This window comes from Sus scrofa, chromosome 13 (genome assembly GCF_000003025.6).
Source record: "Sus scrofa isolate TJ Tabasco breed Duroc chromosome 13, Sscrofa11.1, whole genome shotgun sequence".
Classification (NCBI taxonomy): Eukaryota; Metazoa; Chordata; class Mammalia; order Artiodactyla; family Suidae; genus Sus; species Sus scrofa.
This window is the reverse complement of record NC_010455.5, coordinates 57,833,125-57,855,885: the sequence shown is the minus strand read 5'-3', so window position 1 is coordinate 57,855,885 and position 22,761 is coordinate 57,833,125. Positions and strand designations below refer to the sequence as shown.

Genomic DNA, 22,761 nt, shown 5'->3' with positions numbered 1-22,761 from the left:
AGGCATGAGTTTTGGAGTCTGAACTTTATACTCAAATTAAAACTGGTTCTCTAATAATGTACTTAAAAAAAAAAAAAAAAAAGTCCCAATTTCAGTGAGCCTCAGGCTTCTAAACTATAAAATGGGAACAACAGGAGTTCCCATTGTGGCTTCTTGGAAATGAAGCCCACTAGTATTCGTGAAGATGCAGGTTTGATCTCTGGCTCTGTTCCATGGGTTAAGGATCTGGTGTTGCTATGAGCTGTGGTGTAGGTTTCAGACATGGCTTGCATCTGACATTCCTGTGGCTGTGGCATAGGCTGGCAGCTGTAGCTCTGATTCATCCCCTAGCCTGGGAACTTCCATATGACGTAGGTGTGACCCTAAAAAGTAATAATATAATAATAATAAAATGGGAACAGCAAAACTTCCTCTTCCTATGGTTGTTTCACTGTTCAAGAAAGGTAATATAGGAATTCCTGCCGTGGTGCAGTGGGTTAAGTATCTGACTGTAGTGGCTGGGATCACTGTGGAGGTGCAGGTGGGTTAAGGATCTGGTATTACCACAGCTGCAGCATAGGTTACAGCTGTGCTTCTGCAGGAACTTCCTTATGCCATGGTTGAGGCCCTTAAGAAAAAAAGAAAGAATATATGTCAAACACCTGAAAGTCTTGAAAATAAAAGAACAAGGAACTGGTTTGGAGAAAGTTTTAAAACTTAAATTAGGATATTTTCTATAAGTAACTGTAGTGGTTTGAATATGTGGATGTGGCCAAATTGAGGGAGGAAATGAAAATATAAAAAAGAAGAATTAGAGTTACCATTTCCTGAATATTTGTTTATTTATTTATTTTTGTCTTTTCTAGGGCTGCTCCTGCGGCATATGGAGGTTCCCAGGCTAGGGGTCTAATCGGAGCTGTAGCTGCCAGCCTACACCACAGCCAAAGCACATTTCCTGAATATTTGTAAGGGACCAGGGGCTTCATATTCATTATCTCGGTTATTCCTTGTCACTATAGATATTGCTGTAATTCTCATTGTATAAAGTTCATTACAGAGCCTTAATATTGTTGAGTGGCCTAATTTCACACTCCTAGATGTTTCATAGAGATAGAATTTGAACTCAGATCTGTTTGTATCAAAAATCTTAGCATTTGACCACCATTGTTATGATGTTAAGAAAAGTACAAAAGCCTTATTACAAAATAGACAATGTTCAGTATTTATGAAGGTAGAGAATTCGAATTAAGTTGAAGATACAGCTCTTGTGTTTTAGGTACTTTCCATTTGGTTGGGGGCTTGTATTTGAACTCCATTTTGTGCAAAGAAACAGAACAGATACTTTAGGAAAAGTTTGTTGTTGTTGTTGTTAATGGCTACACCTGCGGCTTATGGAAGTTCCCAGGATAGGGGTTCATTTGGAGCTGTAGCTGCCAGCCTACCCAACAGCCACAGCAATGTGGGATCCGAGCTGCATCTGTGACCTAAACAAGAGCTTGTGGCATGGCTGGTTCCTTAACCTACTAAGCAAGACCAGGGATTAAACCCTTATCTTCATGGAGACTAGTCAGGTTCATCACCACTGAGCCACAATGAGAACTCTTAGATTTAGTTCTTTTTTTTTTTTTTAAAGAATTATGATGGGGGAAAATTCATTTGAAATGATTAATTTTAATCCACTGAATTCTGATATTACCTTTTTTTAAAATGTTGTAAAATATGTATAACATAAAATTTAGTATTTAAGCCATTTTTAAGTGTAAAATTCAATAGTATTAAGTACATTCATTGCTGTGTAACTATCACCACCATCCATCTATAGAACTTTTTAATCAACTCAAACTAAAACTTTGTACCCGTTAAACAATAACTACCCATATTTCCTTCCACCTGGTCCATGGAAGCCACCATTTTACTTTCTGTCTCTAGGAATTTGACTAGCCTAGTTATATAAGTGGAGTAGTGTAATAGGTATCTTTTTGTGTGTGGCTTATTTCACTTAGCAAAATGTTTTCAAGGTTGATACATATTGTAATGTTGTAATACAACTTTTTAAAGTTGAATAATAATCTAATGTATGTATATACCATGTTTTGTTAATCCATTCATCTGTTGATGGGCATTTTTTTTCTTTTTTAGCTATTCTAAATAATGCTGCTAACATTGGTTTACAAAGTGCTGTTTGATCCCTACTATCAATCCTTTGGGGCATATATCTAGAGGTGGAATTGCTGGGTCATGTGGTAATTCTTTGTTTCATTTTTTAAGGAACTGCCATTCTCTCTCTCCAGTAGCTGTACTATTTCACATTCCCACCAGCAATACGCAAGGATTCTAATTTTTCCACATCCTTACCAACACTTATTATTGTGTGTGTGTGTGTGTGTGTGTGTTTTCACAATAGCTATCCTCATGCAGCATTTTCTGGTTATGATTTATGTTTCCATACTTATTAGTGATGTTAAGGGTATTTTCATAGAAAAACAAGTTGTTGATTGGCTATTTCCCTTCTATTATGTTCTATGTTTTTCTTTCTATCTCTTTCTCTCTTTCTTTCTATTTCTTTCTCTGCATCTCTCTCTCCCTTCCTCTCCTCATGGAAGAGTAACCTTATGTCTGAGATTATGCATAGATTTGCATGCAGATACAAATATAATTTCTTTGGCTGAAATTTCAGAAAAATGTACTTTGGAAAATTAATATTCTATATTCCTTAAATGAAGTTAGAAGAAAGAATTTGTAGTCTTCTGAGCTGTAAATCATCAACACTTTATCATTCACCTTTAAAATCTTTGTACTCATTCATACAAAAAGTAAACCACTCAGAATTGCGTAACAGCAGTGGCAAATCTGGATGTGGTATGTTCACTTTTTTAAAAGAAGTTCTGTACTACTTGGAATGAACAGCTGAATTAAATAAGATGGCAAGGTTACTTAGAGGAAAGAGGAAATGGAGGGAGATATTTTATAGTTGATTAAAATGTGATGGTTATGTTTACATGATTCAAGTCAGCAGAGATAATTATATTCAACCAAATGTCTCCATGGACCCAACAGAAAATGTTTTGGGCATGGCACCACTACAGGTACTGGACAGAAAAGGCAGAATGATGTGGTTCTTTCTTTTGTTTTATTTTGTTTTTTTTTTTTTTCAAGTTTCAGACATGTAACCTAAGATCCTTTAAGTCTGCAGGAGAAAGATCAGTTAATGGATATAGGCCATTCTTCTTTCTGCATGAATAGAAATAGAAATGCTTTTAGGAATTAAGGGTCATACACCTTCACCCCACCCCAAAAAGGAATTTTTTTGAAGAGACAGGGAAGTCAGCAAGGATGAAAGAATTGATTTTTCCCATTCATCCAAACGAAAACATACAATTTCTTCTTAATTTTAAACTTTCCTTTTTTTTTTTTTAGAAAAGAGAAGATGTTTGTAACTAGGCAAACTTCTAATTACATATTTTTAAAACAGAAAAAAAAGGGAAAAATAATGTAGGAAATTAAAACCTACATTTTTGATTAAAAATGGAGAACAAAAAAGAGGAGAAAATATATGGCCATGTAAAGCAGAGTGCATTAACTTTCATCATAGGTATGTGGTTATTTTCAAGAATGGATAGAATCCATCACTATGGAGAAACTCAAGGGTATACCACATAAATATGCTGGATGGGTTTTCCTTTGCCAGAAGTTTATCCTTATGGAATCTGAGCCAATACACGTGTAATTTCTAGGCCCATCTCCTATCCAAGTAGGAGAAATAATTGTTTTGACAGAATCATTCAAAGCCTGTGGAGCAGTTGTTTACTTCTGTTAATAAGTGTCTCATCAGCATTTTGCTCCCTGTTATTTTTTCCATGTGATGATCTTAGCTGAAATGCAGAGGTCAAGTGTGCTGATTATTTTAACCCTAAGTTTCAAATAGCCGTCAGTCTTTGTTCATATTCCATTTAGCTCTATAAACTGTTGCATTATCCTTTGATTTCTGCAGATTTAAATACATTCAGATACATTAGCAAAGCTCATGTGCATGTAAACATGTGTGTATGTATGTATGTAGGACCACATACATATATATACACATATATATACATGTATAAGTATTTGTGTATTTATTTCTGAATATATATACATATATTCACATACATATCTCAAGATATCTTTGGAACATAAGACTTGCAATGACAAAGAGATCCAATTATTAATTTATATATCTACTGATGACTAAAGTAGTTCTACAAGGTGGGCTTTGGACATATGTTTTATTTTTCAAATTTCAAAATAATTGCTTTTTTAAAGTAGCAGAAGCCTGGCCTTTTTCATGAGGGCCCAGAAAAGCAGCTGCTTACTCTTTAGCCCCTGATATATACTCTGAGGTAGATATGGGTGGGGGTTGAATGGGAGAGGAGGTAGAAAGGGAGAAATTTAAGGCTTGCACTTCATCCACATCAACAGATGTAATTACGTTCAAACAAGGCTTTCCGAGGATACAATATGAAACATTTCAATCCCTGGAAACATTATATATAAAGGATATAAGAAGCAGTGTGTCTATTGTTCATCTGCTAATGTCCCCAAATGTCACGAAGGTAATTATTTGGATGACATTTATGTGACGCAGCTGGACATTGTTACAGTTAATATAAAGTCTGCCTTTGGCAACCACTATATTTCCACCCACATCAAACTGTGGATGCATGATCACTTTTCCTGGAAGAATACTTGCATCTCCCAGAAGATATCTCTGCCCTCAGCTTTTTCTTTCTCTGCTCTGCACATTGATACCCAATACAAAACAAACAAAAAAAAGAAAAATAATATATATAATCTTTATCTTAATATTTGCATCTGGAACTTTCAGAGATGTTTCTAAATATAATTCATTAAAAATAACACTGATATTTCCTTCTTATTGTGAAACAGATTTCACCTGTCCCCAGGAGTCTGGCTTCACAAAGTGTGCACAATGTTAAAACTTTTTGCTTCAATAAATTCACATTTGCTCTCAAAAATTATATGATTGGCAATGCTGGCTTTTTTTTCCCCCATTGTAAATATATTAAGAATATATTTTCAGAAACACAAAGATTATAGAATTTCCCCATGAACTCACATGCAAATTGGAGCTTCGCCTTCCGACTTAAAATTGTTCCTAGAGGGTTGGTGGCCAGGCACTGGTATGTGCCAATATCTTGGTCTGTGCGGGGGCTACTGATTGCCAAATTGCCTCCATCCAACCTGTAGTGATAACTCATGGTAAAATCAATATCTGTGCCATTTTGCTTCCACCTTCAAGGAAAAAAAATTAAATTATATTTCTAATATACAGAGTAGACCACTGTTGGTGACCAACCACATGCACTTGTTATTCCTGAGACTTTTTAAAAAATGGTTCATTGTGGACACACCTACCAGTTTCACTGAAGATAACTGTCTTCATGAGCTTGGTGACATCAACAGCTGGGTTATATGAAAGATCTACTCTTTACAGATTACAGACATTCACCCAAATATGTGTGAAGAGGCAACCGAACTCTTGTCATGAGAAATAAAAAGTGGGCATTCGGTCAATAACCCTGACTATCCTATTCCTTTAGCAATTTTTCAAATAACACATAACATACCCAAACACCCACAACGGATACTACAAAATTGAATGCCAAAAATGATTTAGATATAGAAATCCAAGAAGAATGTATTAGAAATGGCACAAAGAAAGCCAGCCAGTTTAAGGCTGATAACAAAACAAAAATAACGTGACTACTTTAGAACATGATTGTCTCTGTTAATCTCTTGCTTGGAAAATTAATCACACTGAAAGTATTTCAATAGTACTTAGAAATGCCATACTAAAATTATACTTTAACAAAACAAATGCAGTTTGAAAAGTTTTTATTTTAGGCTGGAAACTTGTTTCTTGTTTTATCTGTTAGTAAACAATCTTCTAGTATGTGAATTAAGTATAAGAAGGGCCTTATTGTTATATTTATTTACGAAGAAACGTAAGATGTTTTAGAAATTGTTTGGTCATTTTAAGATGAATGAATACCTAGTAATTGTCTTTAACCAGACCTGCTTCCCCCACATTGCAGGCACTACCTAACTTCCATAAACAAAATAGTCAGACATTTTGAAATAAGAATATCATATTTTTATTTATTTTTAAATTTATTTTATTTTTATTTTTTTGGCTGAGCCCGCTGCATGTGCAAATTCCCAGGCCAGGGATCAAACATGTACACAAAAGCAACATAAGCCACTGCAGTGAAAAAGCCGGATACTTGACCTACTGTACCACAAGAAACCCCAAGAATATTATATATTTAAAGAGATGCATTCCTAGGGCACAATCTGTGTGTATTCATATAAACCATTTAAGCAAATAGATATTTTAAAATATTGAATCAAGATACTCAGTCATTTAGATTCTAAGCAAGTAGATATATCTTGGATATGGGATATAGCCAATTTTCAAATCACATTTTTTTTGAATTAGTAAACACAAAAATTTATTTGTTTTATATAAATAGAAGTCAGGGGGTAGAAAATTCAGAATTAGTTCATTGCTCAAAAGACCCATCAAAAACCCATCAAGCCTTTAAATCTCAAGTAATGTCTAGTTTCCGCATCTTTAAGAGATTGCACTAGATAGCTACCAAGATCTTTTCTAGCCACAATATTCTCTTGTTCTATGAACAATATTATCATATAATATAAACAGAGGGATTCACAATAATCATGCTGACTTTTCAAGAAATTAATGTTACATAGTTTGAGAGAAGTATGTAGTGTAACTGAGGTTTTTGCCTTATAAAGGCTGACAGAACTCTCAGACAGATGTACAAGGGAGAAAACCTTACAGAGAACCCTCTATTTCAAGGGGTAATTTTGAGCTTTCTTCATTTAAGATAAAATCGCTAATATACCTAGTGATAATCCAGCTCCTAGGTATTGGCCTCCATCACTAAATTCATGTGAGACTGACATAAATAGTAGACTGACAATGTATTCAATTACAATAAAAATAAACTGAGTATATTATTTGCCTGTGCCTTGTGCCCATTGCATTTTCTTTGTATAGATAATTAAACAAAGATAAACATTTATTTTCAGAATATGGCATGATGAGAATGAAAATAGAGCAAAAAATGTCAAGATATGCATTCATTCATTTTTTCATTCATTCAGATATATTAGTTCAAAGTATACCATGCGGTAGAAACTTACATGAAATTCAAAAAAAGCAAGTTTTTTTTTTTTTTTTTTTTTTTTTTTTTTTTTTTTTAACCAAAGAGAAAAGCACATATAGTAAAATGCATGATTATTAATTGTTTGTTGCAATGAAATTTTCAGGTCTCTATCTGGGTGACCACCTTTCCTATCAAGTTAATATTTCCAACAATCTTGGGTCTATGCCAACTTTGCTATGATTCTTCCCTTTATGTTAAGATCGTATTAAAAATTAAAAACTATTTTGTTGGAGGTAGCTAATTTTAAGAAAAAAATGACGCTTTACTATTCCAAATATTATTGACTTTTTTTAGGAGTATTCTGAAACATCCCATGGATAGAGTCTACCCCAGACAGTAAAAAAGACACAGACAGTAGAAAAGAGATACGAATTTAGGTAATCTTTTACCAGATTAAAGATGAGAAATGATTGAATAGATAACAAATCATCCAGAGATCTTGAACCAACTCTGTCACTTTTAAATTATTTAGCCACTTCTCATGCACCTCAACTTCTTTTTAATCAAAGAAGTTGAAAGACAGCAGCCCAAAGTAGTGTATTTCTTTTGTCTGAACTATCTGCCAAGGTTTTTTTTTTTTTTTTTTTTTTCCCTAGAGAAATTTGTATGGCTTCATGTTCTCAATATCAGAAGAAAATGTAGAAGATTATTCTTACTTTAGACCTCATTCAAATCTTCAAAATTCTCCTTGCCAGCTCTGTGTACTATCTTTCACAATTTGTTTACAGGGTATGGTCTTTGAACCTCTGTGTTCCCTTTCGTTTTTAGTGCAAAGGATATACCATACTTAGATTGCCAGCTCTCTTTAATTTTGGAATCAATCACTGAAATAACTGCTGTCATCATTACATGCTCCTAATTAAGCCCGGTAATTGTTTTTCAACACAAATTCAAAGTTGTTGGCTTAGCTGCAGCAAATGAATTTTTCACAGTATCACCATAATCATTCTAATCACTATGGTACAATGATTATTAAATTGTGCATATAGATCAGGGGTTCAACTTGTGGTGTGGGCTTTCTCCTAATTAATATGTTTAAATCAATGGAAAAATAGCATTAACGAATTCAAGTGATTGTCATACACACATTACTGATAGGACTGCATGCCTGGGGAGGATTTTCCCACGATGCACACTAGGAAATATGCTATGGATGATTATTTTAGGCATCTGCATTAGCATCATATTAATTCCGTGAAACAATGAATTTGAACTAAAATCTTGAGCTTCAATTGGGAAACATCCTTTACTCTTAAGTAGTTAAGCCCTATTTCAAGAATATGTCTGAGAGCCATATTTATTTTTTGTCCTATAATAATGCATCTGTGTGTGTTGGGGGGGGTGTTTTCAAATCTGAGCCTTGCTTTAGAATTACATAGAATACCCATCCCTAAAAAAATCTCAACAATCTAAATTTTTAACAGTTTCCCTGGGTGATTATAATGTGCACTAAATGTGTCTCCATTGATCCCACATAAAGAGTCCAAGGCCTAGCTTTGACATTCCTTTACTGTGTATATGTCTTCTCCAAAAGTCCATAGTTAACAATTATAAAACTTGAACACTACAAATATCCTGCTCTGTCTCACGAGGTCATTAAAAAATCAAGTGAGGAAACAAATGAAAAGAGTAGAAGGGCAGAGTGACTACTGTTATGAATTTTACTCAGGGGCCTAGAGCTTCTTCAGACCTAAGCATGTCTTTATGACTAGAGTAGAGGAGATTAAGTTATAGAAAAGATCCTCCTCTGGTGATCAGCTCAAGAAGACCTGAGTCAGAAATCCTCTATGACGTTTGAAGACATTTTTATGTACCCTATATAAAAATAATTTATGTGTGTTACTTCATTTTCCCAAATAAAATATATATTCTGAGGTGGAACTAACAAATCTTTTGTTTCAACTTGCCTAACATCTGCATCTTCTTGCTTTCACTGAAGTCGTGTTTGTGAGGGTATTGACTCCAACTGGTAGTAACTTTAGACTTTAGTTACTTTTAAACTGTTTCCAAAGTTCTGCTTTAAATAGTGCTTGTTTTCTCCCATGAGATTTCATTTGCTAAAGGGAGTTTTCTAAAAGAAATAAAGTATATATTAAAACCCAGTATACCCTTACTTTGTGAATAAAGAATCCAACGCCAGGAGAAAGAAATGATTATTCCAAGGTCACCTATGGAATGACAGAGCTGAGACTAGAAACGATAACATTTTGTTCTAAGTCAAGGACTTTTTTTTTTTTTTGGTCTATTTGCCATTTTTAGGGCTGCTCCCGCGGCATATGGAGGTTCCCAGGCTAGGGGTAAAATTGGAGCTGTAGCTGCCGGCCTACGCCAGAGCCACAGCAACGCAGGATCTGAGCCGCGTCTGCAACCTACACCATAGCTCACAGCAACACCGGATCCTTAACCCACTGAGCAAGGCCAGGGATCGAACCTGCAACCTCATGGTTCCTAGGCGGATTCATTAACCACTGAGCCACGATGGGAACTCTAAGTCAAGGACTCTTTAGTACAACTTTACACTATATCCACATAGCCTCAAACAATGTTAGACTGAATCATAAAGATCGTCCTTATATTTCGCTTACATACACATACACACACATGAATACACACACACACACACAAAGGTGAATACAATTATGAAGTTTTTAAAAAAATTAAGTTAGAAAGCGTCATATTAAAACTAAATTTCAGTGCTCCCAGATCACCTAGCAGTTAAAGATTTGGTGAACTGCTGCGGGTCATTGTCACTGTTGTGGCTTTGGTTTGATCCCTGGCCCAGGAACTTTTGCATGCTGTGGGCATGGCCAAAATAAATAAATAAATACATAAAAAACCCACTAACAACTGTATTTTACATTTAGTTGCTAATATACATTGTCTGAAACACCTCTGCCCTTTGCTTTATTACCAAGAAAATTGGGTCTGAGTCTGATATTTACACATTACAAAATTTTTTTTTCTCTCTTTTCAAAGCCTTTTGCTTATAAGTATTTTATACCATAATATTAGAAATGAGCTAAATCAGACTATAGGGATTGGAAATAAGGAGCTATATTACTATCTTTAGCCTCCTAATTTATAAACAGAAATAGAAGCCATTTCTCAATATTGATGTTTGCAATCTCTTCACTCGGTGTATTCCTTCATAGATAAAATTAGTAGATTGTTGTGAGAAGCAGTGCTTTATATGTTTCTGCATGATATAAGCCAATAGATCTTTTTATATAAGTATTGACTGATTAATTGATGATTTGCAGTGAGCAGATGTTCCTTATAGGGATTCATACATTTTGCCCCTTTTCTAACAGACTCTACCAACACTTATGATCAATCAAATTAGCTCTCAAAATAAAATTGCAACTTACAGTATGAAGTGATTCTGAAAAATATGTTAATCACATTTTTATATTTTTAACTAAATGTTAAGTTAAATAAAACATCATTATTTAAGGAAAAAAACCCCACCAAACATGAATTAGATGAACCAGTTTGTAAGCTGTGTGATCTTCATCTATAGATGAAGATCCTAAAGACAGGAAAACTTTAGACATTGTAAAGAGAAGACATAGTTTTCAGCTCTTTTGTTGTCAAGAAATTCTGAAGTTATTTTGACAAAACACAAGGGAGTTTTTAACTTTGTGCTTAAAATTAAGTCATTTATCTAATTAGTATAGACAATTTTAAGATCAAAGTAATTATACATATAAATAGGGCATTTTAAACTATTTTTATTAAAGTATAGTTAAGTTGCAACACTACTATATATAAAATAGAAAAAACAATAAGGACTTACTAAATATGATATTTTCAATGTAGCATAAAAATTAGGGAAAGCCAATGGACTGAAATTGTTGCTTTTTATGTGTGACGATTACTTTCACTACTAAAAAATAAGATTTTTAAAAAGTACTTTTAAATCCCAAGCCACAGTATTCATTTTAATATTTATTATGCTTTTTCTGTAGTCACACTGCATATGCAGTTCTTACCAACAAAATATCCTTGTGATTTACACAAGCATAATATATACATGTATATATTTTTAAGTCTGTGAATTCCACCCACAATGTGGATCAGATTCTGCTTTTACTGCAATATTCTAAGAACAAAAACATTACAAACGCTTCTTCCTTATTCTAGATGTAATATGTGAGAAAGAAATACATCCATTTCTGCTTGTCCAGAATAAAATTTCCTTTTCTGCTTTAAACAGTACATAACTATCTTCAACATATTTTTCTAAAATCAGTGCTTTTTGTGTGATGGGACATGTCAATGGAATTTTGTAAATTAATCTGATAAAATTCCCACCTTTCTTAATATTTTTTTTTTTAAGGAAACATTTTCACAGTCCTTATATGGGTCAACTTAGGCAGTAACCTCAAATTGTGAGGAGGAGAGTGCAAAATGAACTTGTGCTTTCAGTTTGGGGAAACTGATCTTTTCCTCTTCTTTATTTTTCCTTCCTTATCTGTCTTTTTCTTCTTCAGTTCTCACCACAACATGGCACTGCATGACACGAATCTGAAGAATAACTGTTGTAAGCCAAGTTAATCAATAAGTCATTTTAGTGGTTGCCTGGGAGTAGGGGTGGTTATTATTGATTGGAAAGCAGCATGAGGAAATGCTTTGGGATTGGGAATGTCTATATCTTTTGAACTGTGGGCACACAGATGTATACCTGTGTAAAAATTCTTTGAGTTTTACATTTCAAATTAGATCACTTTATTGTATGTATATTTTACCCCCAAAACAAAGGAAAAAGAAAAAAAAAAAGAAAAACAGCATGGAGCTCTGAGGTAGAACTTTACCTATAATGGGGCGAAGGATAACCATTTGCAGCACAATTCAGGATGATTTCAGATTTTGACAAATCCAAAGGAAAAATAACATCCTGTGGTTCCTGGGTAAAAATAGGATGGCTCAAATGGCCATCACCTAGAAGAAGAAAGAGTTACACAATATGAAAAAACTTGATCTTGCTTTGAATGAAAGTCTATATCAGATATTAAGTAAATATATATTTTAAAAATATTTTATCTCAAAATAATCTCACACATTTGGGAAATGTTTCATGAATGGTACACAGATTATTTTTTCTAAACCATTTGGAGTAATTTTGCAAACTGATGACACATCATTCCAAATAAATTAATATTTCTTAAAAAGGGTACAATCAAATGACTGAAAAAATAAATTAACATTGATTCAATACTAGCCTTTAATCCTCAGTTCCCATTTCACCATTTTTATTTCTAATAAAATTCTTTTATAGCAAAACGATCTAGTAGAGAACCAAAGATTACATTTAATTGTTAAATCTTTTTAGTTTCATTCAATGCAGAACAATTTCCCAGGCTTTCTTTGGTTTTCCTTGCCTTGGAACCATTAGAAGTTACAAAATAGTAATTTGGTAAAGTTTCACTCAATTGGGGCTTCTCTGAGCAAGAACATGGTAGGAGTCATGGTAGGAGTTGTATGCTGAGAGTGTAGGTAATAAAAGGGTCTAGAAAAACTTTAAAAAACAGTAATAAAACCAGTGGAAATTGGCTCATATTTTTTATATTACTTTTTTCTTTTATTTTTCTCCTTTTTATGATATCTATTTTTTCCATTATACGTGGTTTACAATGTTCTGTAAATTTCTACCGTACAGCAAAGTAACCCAGTCATACATACATAAGTATTCTTTTTCTCACCTCATCCTCCATTGTTTTCAATCACAAGTGACTAGATATAGTTCCCTGTGCTGTATGGCAGGATCTCAGTGCTTATCCACACCAAATGCAATAGTTTGCATCTTTTAAACCCGGACTCCCAGTCCGTACCACTTCCTCCCCCTCCCCATCCCCCTTGGCATCCACAAGTCAAGTCCAGGAGTTTCTTTTCTGTGGAAAGTTTCATTTGTGTCGAATATTAGATTCCAGATACATGTGATATCATATGGTATTTTTCTTTCTCTTTCTGAGTTGCTTCACTTAGTATGAGACTCTCTAGTTCCATCCATGTTACTGCTAATGGCATTATTACATTCTTTTTTTATGGCTGAGTAGTATCCCATTGTGTATATATACCACGTCTTCTTAATCCATTCATCTGTCAATGGACATTTAGATTGTTTCCATGTCTTGGCTATTGTGAATAGTGCTGCATTGAACATATGGGTGCATGTATTTTTTTCAAGGAAAGTTTTGTCCGGATGTATGCCCAAGAGTGGAATTGCTGGGTCATATGGTAGTTCTATACTTAGTTTTCTGAGGTACCTTCATACTGTTTTCCATAGTGGTTGTACCAATTTACATTTCCAAAACAATGTAGGAGGGTTCCCTTTTCTCCACACTCTTTCTAGCATTTGATATTTGCTGACTTGTTAATGATGGCCATTCTGACTGGTGTGAGGTGGTACCTCATAGTAGCTTTGATTTGCATTTCTCTAACTAGTGAGCTTGCACATTTTTTCATGTGCTTGTTGGCCATATGTTTATCTTCTTTGGAGAAATGTCTATTAAGGTCTTTTGCTCATTTTTCAATTGGGTTGTTTGTTTTTTTGCTGTTCAGTTGTATAAGCTGTTTGTATATTTTAGAGATTAAGCCCTTGTCAGTTCCATTGTTTGAAACTATTTTCTCCATTCTGTACATTGTCTTCTTGTTTTCTTATGGTTTCCTTTGCTGTGGAAAAGCTTGTAAATTTCATTAGGTTGCATTGGTTTATTTTTGCTTTTATTTCTGCTGCCTTGGGAGACTGATCTAAGAAAACATTGGTAAGGTTGATGTCAGAGAAGGTTTTGCTTATGTTCTCTTATAGGTGTTCGATGGTGTCTTTCTTACATTCAAGTCCTTAAGCCATTTTGAGTTTATTTTTATGCATGGTGTGATGGTGTGTTCCAGTTTCACTGATTTACATGTGGCTGTCCAGTTTCCCAACATCACTTGCTGAAAAAGACTATCTTTTTCCATTTTATATTCTTGCCTCCTTTGTCAAAGATTAATTGACCATAGGTGTCTGGGCTTATTTTGGGTTATTTATTCTTTTCCATTGGACTGTATGTCTGTTTTGGCACCAGTACCACACTGTTTTGATGACTGTAGCTTTGTAATATTGCCTTAAGTCTGGGAGAGTTATGCTTCCTCCTTGATTTTTGTTCCTAAGGATTGCTCTGGCAATTCTGGGTCTTTTATGTTCCATGTTTTTTTTTTTTTTTTTTTTTTTTGTCTTTTTGCCTTTTCTAGGGCCGCAACCGTGGCAGATGGAGGTTCCCAGGCTAGGGGTCGAATCGGAGCTGTGGCCACCGGCCTACGCCAGAGCCACAGCAACGCGGGATCCGAGCCGCGTCTGCAACCTACACCACAGCTCACGGCAACGCCGGGTCCTTAACCCACTGAGCAAGGGCAGGGATCGAACCTGCAACCTCATGGTTCCTAGGCGGATTCATTAACCACTGCACCACAACGGGAACTCCCCATGTAAATTTTTGAATTGTTTGTTGCAGTCTGTGAAAAATGTCATGGGTAATTTAATAGGGATTTCATTGAATATGTAGATTGCTTTGGGTAGTGTGGCCATTTTTTATGATGTTAATTCTTCCAACTCAGGAGCATGGATATCTTTCTGTTTCTTTGAATCCTCTTTAATTTCCTTAATTAATGTTTTATAGTTTTCAGTTATAAGTATTTCACCTCCTTGGTAAAGTTTATTCCTAGATATTTAATTTTGGAGGATTTTAAAAGGTATTGTGTTCTTATATTCCTTTTCTAATTCTTCATTTTTAGTATAAAGAAATGCAACTGATTTCTGAATGCTAATATTCTATCCTGCTACTTTGCTGAATCTTTTGATCAGTTTGAGTAGTTCTTGTGTGGAGTCCTTAGGATTTTCTTTTTCTTTTTTCTTTTATCTTTTCTTTTTTAGGGCCACGCCACAGCAAGTGGAGGTTCCCAGGCCAGGGGTCCAATCAGAGCTGTAGCTGCTGGCCTATACCATAGACACAGCAACTCAGGTTCCAAGGCCCATCTATGTCCTACACCACAGCTCACAGCAATACCAGATCCTTGACCCACTGAACAAGGCCAGGGATCAAACCCTCGTCCTCATGGATGCTAGTTAGATTCATTACACTGAGCCACATGGGAATGCCAGAGTTTTCTATATATAGTATTATGTCATATGCCTAGAGTGACAAGTTTACCTCTTCTCTTCCAATTTGGATACTTTTTATTTCTTTTCTTTGTGTGATTGCTGTGGCTAGGATTTCCAATACTATGTTGAATAGAAGTGGTAAGAGTGGACATCTTTGTCTTTTTCTAGGTTTTAGTGGGAAGCCTTTCAGCTTTTCCCCATTGAATATTATATTTGCTATGGGTTTGTCATAAATGGCTGTGATTATGTTCAGGTATGTTTTCTCTGTATTCACTTTGGTAAGAATTTTTATCATGCATGGATATTGGACTTTGTCAGATGCTTTTTCTGGATCTATTGAGGTGATGGTTTTTGACTTTTCTTTTTTTAATGTGATTTATGATATTGATTGATTTGCATATGTTGAACCATCCTTGTGAATTTTGGATGAATCACAGTTGGTTGTGTTGTATGATCCTTTTTTATATGTTGTTGGATTTGGTTGGCTAAAATTTTCTTGAGAATTTTTGCATCTATATTCATCAAAGTTATTGGCCTATAATTTTCATTTTTTGGTAGTATCTTTGATTTTGGTATTAGGGTGATGGTGGCTTCATCAAATGTCTTTGGGAGTGTTCCTTCTTCCTCAACCTTTTGGAAAAGTTTAAGGATGATGGGTATAAGTTCCACTTTGTATATTTGGTAGAATTCACTTATGAAGTCATCTGGTCTTGGACTTTTGTTTGTAGGGAGTGTTTTTATGACATATTCAATTTCATTTCTAGTGAATAGTCTGTTCAGTTGATCTATTTCTTCATGGTTCTGTTTTAACAGGCTGTAAGTCTCTAGAAAGTGATTTCCTCCATCTGATTTCTTCTTACTTCTATTTTATTTAAAGAAGCTCTTTCAGTATTTCTTTTAGAATGGGTTTAGTATTGCTGTACTCTTTTAGCATTTGTTTGTTGGAGAAATTCTTCATTTCTCCTTCTACTTTAAATGATATTCTTGCTGGGCAAAGTATACTAGGCTACAAATTTTTCCCTTTTTGAATTTCAAATCTGTCTTGCCACACTCTTCTGGCCTGTAGTGTTTCTGTAGAGAAATCAGCTTTTCCATTGGCATGAAATATCTTTTCCCATCCCCTCACTTTCAGTGTATATGTGTCCTTTCCCCTAAGGTGAGTCTCTTGTAGACAGCAGATTGTAGGCTCTTGCTTTTTTAGCCCATCTACCACTCTGTGTTTTTGATTGGAGCATTCAGTCCATTGGCATTCAAGGTGATTATTGATAAATATGTATTTATTGCCATTTTAAACCTCGTTTTCCAGTTGATTCTATGTTTCTCCTTTGTTATTTTCTTTTTTGGTTGGGTGATTTCCTTTTTTTTATGCTTTTGTACTTTTCTTTTTAAGTTTTGTTAATGTAATGTTTTGTTTTTATTTGTGGTAGCCCTGTTTTTCGAGTACGTTAAACCTTCCTATATCTGCTTGCTTTAGCCTGATAGTCATATATGCTCAAACACTTTCTTAAAAAAAGGGTCTAGATTTTCTTATATTCCTTCCCCACATTCTATGATTTTGAAGTCCTTTCTTAACATCTTCATGTTTGTCCTTTTGCTGTTCCTTGTGTTTATTTTCACTTTTACAATAGGATTTTTATCCCTTTTTAGATCTACATATTGCCTTATTTAAGTGATTGCTTTCCAATTGTGGATTCCTCCATCCCATTTCTTCTTACTTATTTTTAATTATAGTAGCCCTTTCAGTATTTCTATTAAAATGGGTTTAGTATTGTTGTATGCTTTTAGTTTTTATTTGTTGGAAAAATTCTTTATTTCTCCTTCTATTTTAAATGATATTCTTGCTGGGTAGAGTATTCTAGTTTGCAAATTTTTGTCATTTAAAACTTTGAATCTATCTTGCCACTGTCTTCTGGACTGTAGTGTTTCTGTAGAGAAATCAGCTGATAGCCTTATGAGGGTTCCCTTATAAATGACACTTTGTGTTTCTCTTGCTGTCTTTAGAATCCTCTCTTTATCTTTAACTTCTGCCATTTTTATTATAATATGTCTTGGTGTGGGCCTGTTTGGATTCAACTTGTTTGGGGCCCTCTCTGCTTCCTGTATCTTGATATCTGTTTCCCTTAGATTTGGAAAGTTTTCAGATAATTTCTTCAAATATAGTTTCAGTTCCCTTTTTTTTTCTTCTCCTTCTGAAATTCCTACTATGCATAGATTGGCCCACTTTATATTATCCTGTAGATCTCTTATATTGCTTTCATGTTTTTTCATTTGGTTTTCTGTCTGCTGTCCTGATTGGGTGACTTCCATTATTCTATCTTCCAAGTCACTAATTCCTTTCTTTGCATTATTCATTATGTTCTTCAGTGCCTTTAACTCAGTTTGTGTCTCTGCAAATGAATTTTCTAATTTTTCTTGGCTCCTCCTTATATTTTCTCCTTCCTTTCTAAAGTAATCTGCATTACTATTTATATCAGCTCTTAATTCCTTCATATTCACTCTTAATTCCTTCGGTATTTTCACTCTCTCCCTTTTGAGCTCAGTGTCTATTAGACTGCAGAGGTCTGTTTCATTGTTCGATGCTTCAGGTGAATTCTCCTTTTAACTGGGAATGTTTCCGAGCTTCTTCATTTCACTTATATTTTTCTTTTTCTTTGAGTTTAGGGAAACCAACTACTGGAGTCTTGGGGGGCTATTTCTATGCAAGAGTGCCCCTTTGTATTTTGTAGGGGGCTACTACTTATTTTTGGCATGGGAATTTGGATATTTGCTGTCTCTTTCTTCAGTGTGAGCTATTATCACCTTGATAGGGTGCTTATTATGTTTCCAGGGAGAAGGAGGCAATGGGCAGTACTAGTAATCAGTGCCTGGTTGCTGGGCTCTTGACAGTAGCAAGGATTTGCAGGAAGGTGGCACAGGCTACTCCTAGTTGCAGGAACCTAGGAAGTGGTAATGAGCCTCAGGTGGATTTAGACATTGCCTGGAACATTTGGCAGTGGCAGCGGCAGGGTATGTGAGTTCCCAGGGGAGTGAAAGCAACAACAAGAAGGCCGGACAATGTGATTAGTGTCCTCTGGCTGGAGGGTAGTAGTCTTTTTCATCCTGATAAAAAACACATATATTTATTTGGAGAGCGAATCAAGATGGTAGAGGAGTAACAGGTTGCACTCACCTTCTCCCACAAACTCATCAAAAAATCACATTTACATGTAGAACAATTTGCACAGAACATCTACTGAATGCTGGCAGAAGAACTTAAACCTCCTAAAGGGGCAAGAAATCCTCTACATAACTGGATAGAACAAAAGAAAAAAAGAGAGAGACAGAAATGTAATCAGGAAGGGACTAGCACTCCTGAGAGGGAGCTATTAAAGAGGAAAGGAATCTACACCCTGGGAAGACACCTAACTGATGGGGAGTTCAGCCAAGATGGAGGGACCTCAAAGTCGCCATGAAAAACACAGCAGCTGGAATGAGGAGGGCAAAGCAGAATGAGAGTCACACAGATTATCTGCACCACCAGCTTGGACACCACAGCCTGAGATGCTCAGGTGGGGGCTGGTCTTTGAGACTCATGCTTCAGAGGTCAGTTTCAGGGGGAGGACTAGGGTTGGCTGTGTGGAGACAGACTGAAGGGCTAGTGAGTGGTGTGCCACCAGCTGGTGACCAGAATATCACAGGCGAGGGAACCCAGGAGGAGGTCTGGGTGCACAAAAGAAGCAAGGCACCATTGTTGGGGAGAGTGAAATGGGGGAGTAGACCTCCATAAAATTCTCTTTACCTGAGCACTCCCCAGGTTTCAGAGGGAAGAGCACCACTGGTGCAGGCTACAGGTGACAAGAGGTCACTTGCTCGGGCTATGGGGTACTGGGTGCCTCTTATGTGGGCTGAGGGCAGTGGGGGGCTAAGCGTGATGCAGCACCTCTTGTGTAATCAAACCACAATGGCAGTGACAAACCACAGCAGTCATCTCAGAAACCAAAGCAGGGGCATGGCCTGCCACCAGCAGGCTCTTTGAACAGGCTCCACCTACAGCACCAGTCATCTCAGAGGTCGCAAAAAGGAGGCACTGCAACTGAGCACAACCTGCTGTTTCTTTCACTCCCCTTGGAACACACCCACCCTGCTGCTGCCACTGCCAAATGCTTCAGGCAATGCCCATATGTTACTTACCAGGACCCTGCAACTAGGAGCAGCCTGGGTAGCACCTCCTGCATGGGATTAAGCAGGATGGGGTACTTCTTGCATGGTCTACAGGTGGTAGGGGGAAACCACCACAGTTATCTCTGATTCCAGAGGTGGTCATGGCCCACCACCACCAGAGGTCCATGAACAGGCACCACTGTGGCCCCAGTCACTTCAGAGGGCACCACAGAATATTATGTATTTTAATTATCAGGATGAGAAAGACAACTCCCCTCCAGCCAAAGGATGCTAATCACATTGTCTGGCCCTCTTGTTCCCCCTTTCCCCTCCCCCACTGGGTACATCACTGTTGTTTCATTATGATTACACTTAGGGATGCTTTGTACTTCAGATTGCATCCTATCAGGTGGTGCAGGACTTTTATTTTTCCCATTCCTGCTAAAGGCAACTTTGATCTCTTGGTAAAGGTGTTCCCTGCCAGACTTCTCCACTATAAAATTACTTTTTCCTTCATAATTAATAAGCATTTTGTGATTAGACTCTGACAATGTAAATGTACTGTTCCTTATTGAATATTTAAAATTTTATTTATATCTTTCTATCAGTATGGTTTACTCTATCAGTGTGAATCCATGGTTTCTTATTTTATTAAATAAGTTATAATCCATTGCTATTTATTTTGATGGCAGAATTGTCACTGATTTGGCCAGTAGGAGACCATTCAGGTTCTTTGTTTTTTTGACACATGCCTATCATTCTTCATACTTTTCCTTACTTTCTGGCACAAGAAAGTATTCCTGAATCATTTTGTATTTCTTCCATTCCAGCCATGGAAATAGTTATTTGTTTGTTTGTTTGTTTGTTTTTTCCTAAGAAAGGCTCATTCCTTTTGTTGGAGAATGGTATTTAGAAACCATTATCTGGATGTGAATGTACTCATTGTTATTGAGGTGTTCTTGCTCTGAGGACCTTTCATTCTTTGCCTCTGTGTGTATATGTGTATGTGTGTAGGTTTTATGTATTATATGTATATGTATATATATATATATATGTAAATATATATGAAGACATGTAAGTATCCATATGCATATACTTATACATGTTATATATTTACATAAGTATATATGCATATATTCATATTCCATACCTCTGTCCATCTGTGGTGATTTATAGTCAGTTTATTCTAGGTTTTTTTCTGTCCCTATTCAGTCTCTGAGAACCTTGGTTTCCACTTTCCTCAATGTATTTATGCATTTGTTCAATCTCCTTGTATGTAACAAATTTATAATTACAGCCTCCACCTGTTTCCCCTTTGTCAAGGTCCTCCTTACTCTGTACAGATTTTGAAATCTTCTCCCAGCTTTATTCCCACTCTGCGCTGACAAATAGAAATTAACAATGTCTGAACAAGAAAAGGGAAAAAAATCCCAATAACATTGACTTAAAAATAATCCAAACAAAGAACAAAACAAAACAACAACAACAACAAAAAAAAACATTTGTAGAGTAAGAAGAATTTGTATAGGTTCAGAGAGGCAAAGAGGTTCTTGGTTCCTTAATCTCATCCCCAACCCCAGTGAGATATTTTTTGTGAATGACAAAATTCTGAGAATTCTTATAACAACTTCCAATTCTGGAGATAACAGATTTGTAGATATACCCATAATGCATTTTACTCTCTTTTTTTTTTTCCCTTCTCCTGACTGAATATGAGTGAATAAGTCTCTGAGGAAAAAAGAATGAAGCAGAGAAGTGTGAATAGTAAAGCTGACTCTATTTCACAAGCAAATAGCTTCATGCCTATGTACTCACTTTGTAAAATCTCTAAAACCCAAGTAAAAAAGGATGCATCTCCCAATGATATATATCTATGACTCTTCTACCAATAATCTTGCTATCAGTCATTCAAAAACATTTAAAATAGAGATAAGCACCCAGATACTCTAATAAATACACAACTTCCCACAACCCCACTATTCCCTCAGGCTACAAAATGTGGATACTCATGTAATATGGCTATTCAGCCTCCAAAATGGAACTAAGCTGAAAAAAAAAAAAAACAAACAGGTCCCTGATATGATGAGAAGAAAGTTAAAAAACCCCTCTCTCTAAAGAATAAATGAATTGCCTGTACAAAGTTCCTCAGATATAAGCAAGTAAAAAGAAATGGAATAGTAAGTATGAAAATATATTGTAACAATAAAAGTGAAAAATATAGCATGCCAAAGATAGACAATATTCAATCTAAAAGCAAATATAACTCAAGGACCCCTACAAAATTTCTCAAATTTGTTTCACTCTGCTGATTAAAAAAAGAAAACAAAAAGTGGTAAGATAACTATAGAATCAGATAAATTAGGATGTAACTTAAAAATTGCAACCAAAAGAACATTATTAAAGAACTAATAAATTAACTAAAATGTGCAAGAAATAAAAGACACCTACTAATAGTCAAATTACTGATGTAAAGAAAAGATTAGAGATAATTATAATCAATGAAGTTGAAAAAGCACAAATAAAAAAATTCAGGAGCAAGTAATGAATGAGAAAGATAGATAAGGATGATCCAAATAAAAATCTTGATGTCACTGAGATAAACAGTCAAATGTGTTGAAAGTCAAGAAAATTATGAATTGAAAGAATACACCACATTCCAGAGACATTGGTGAGAGATCACTTAACACCAAAGTATATGTTAATTAAGTGACTGATCTTAATATTTAAAGACTTTCAAGAAGATTAGGTTGAAAGAGAAATGTACTTTAAGGAGTGAAAGACAAAATCAGATTAACTTTGGATTTTTATAACAGTAGCATTAGCGTTCAGAAAGCAGTGAGGGAAAGTCTACAGTATTCTGAATAAAAGGGTGACATGACTGCTACCATCAACTGATTTATCTTTCAAATCTGATGGCATTCAACATTCTTTAACATCAAAAAACAAATAAAAGGAGTTTCTCTCCTGGTGCTGCAGAAATGAATCCAACTAGGAACCATGGGGTTGTGGGTTCTATCCCTGGCCTCGCTCAGTGGGTGAAGAATCTGGTGTTGCCATGAGCTGTGGTGTAAGTCACAGTCACTGATTTGATTCTGCGTGGCTGTGGTTGTGATGTAGGCCAGCAGCTGTAGCTCCAATTTGACCCCTAGCCTGGGAACCTCCATATGCCATAGGTGCGGCCCTAAAAAGCAAAACAAAAACAAATAAAAACATATGTAACTACTCCTAAATAAATGACTGAACAATGAAATT

At 35.5% G+C, this 22,761-nt stretch overlaps 1 protein-coding gene across 1 annotated transcript in view; it reads right to left on the bottom strand.

Annotated features, from left to right (window-relative positions):
- CNTN6 (contactin 6) overlaps positions 1-22,761 on the bottom strand; it is a 260,598-nt gene that overhangs the window by 158,945 nt on the left and 78,892 nt on the right. The window contains 2 exon segments of the mRNA XM_021069266.1: positions 5,093-5,268; positions 12,044-12,170. Of these exon segments, the coding sequence (XP_020924925.1) occupies positions 5,093-5,268; positions 12,044-12,170 (303 nt within the window).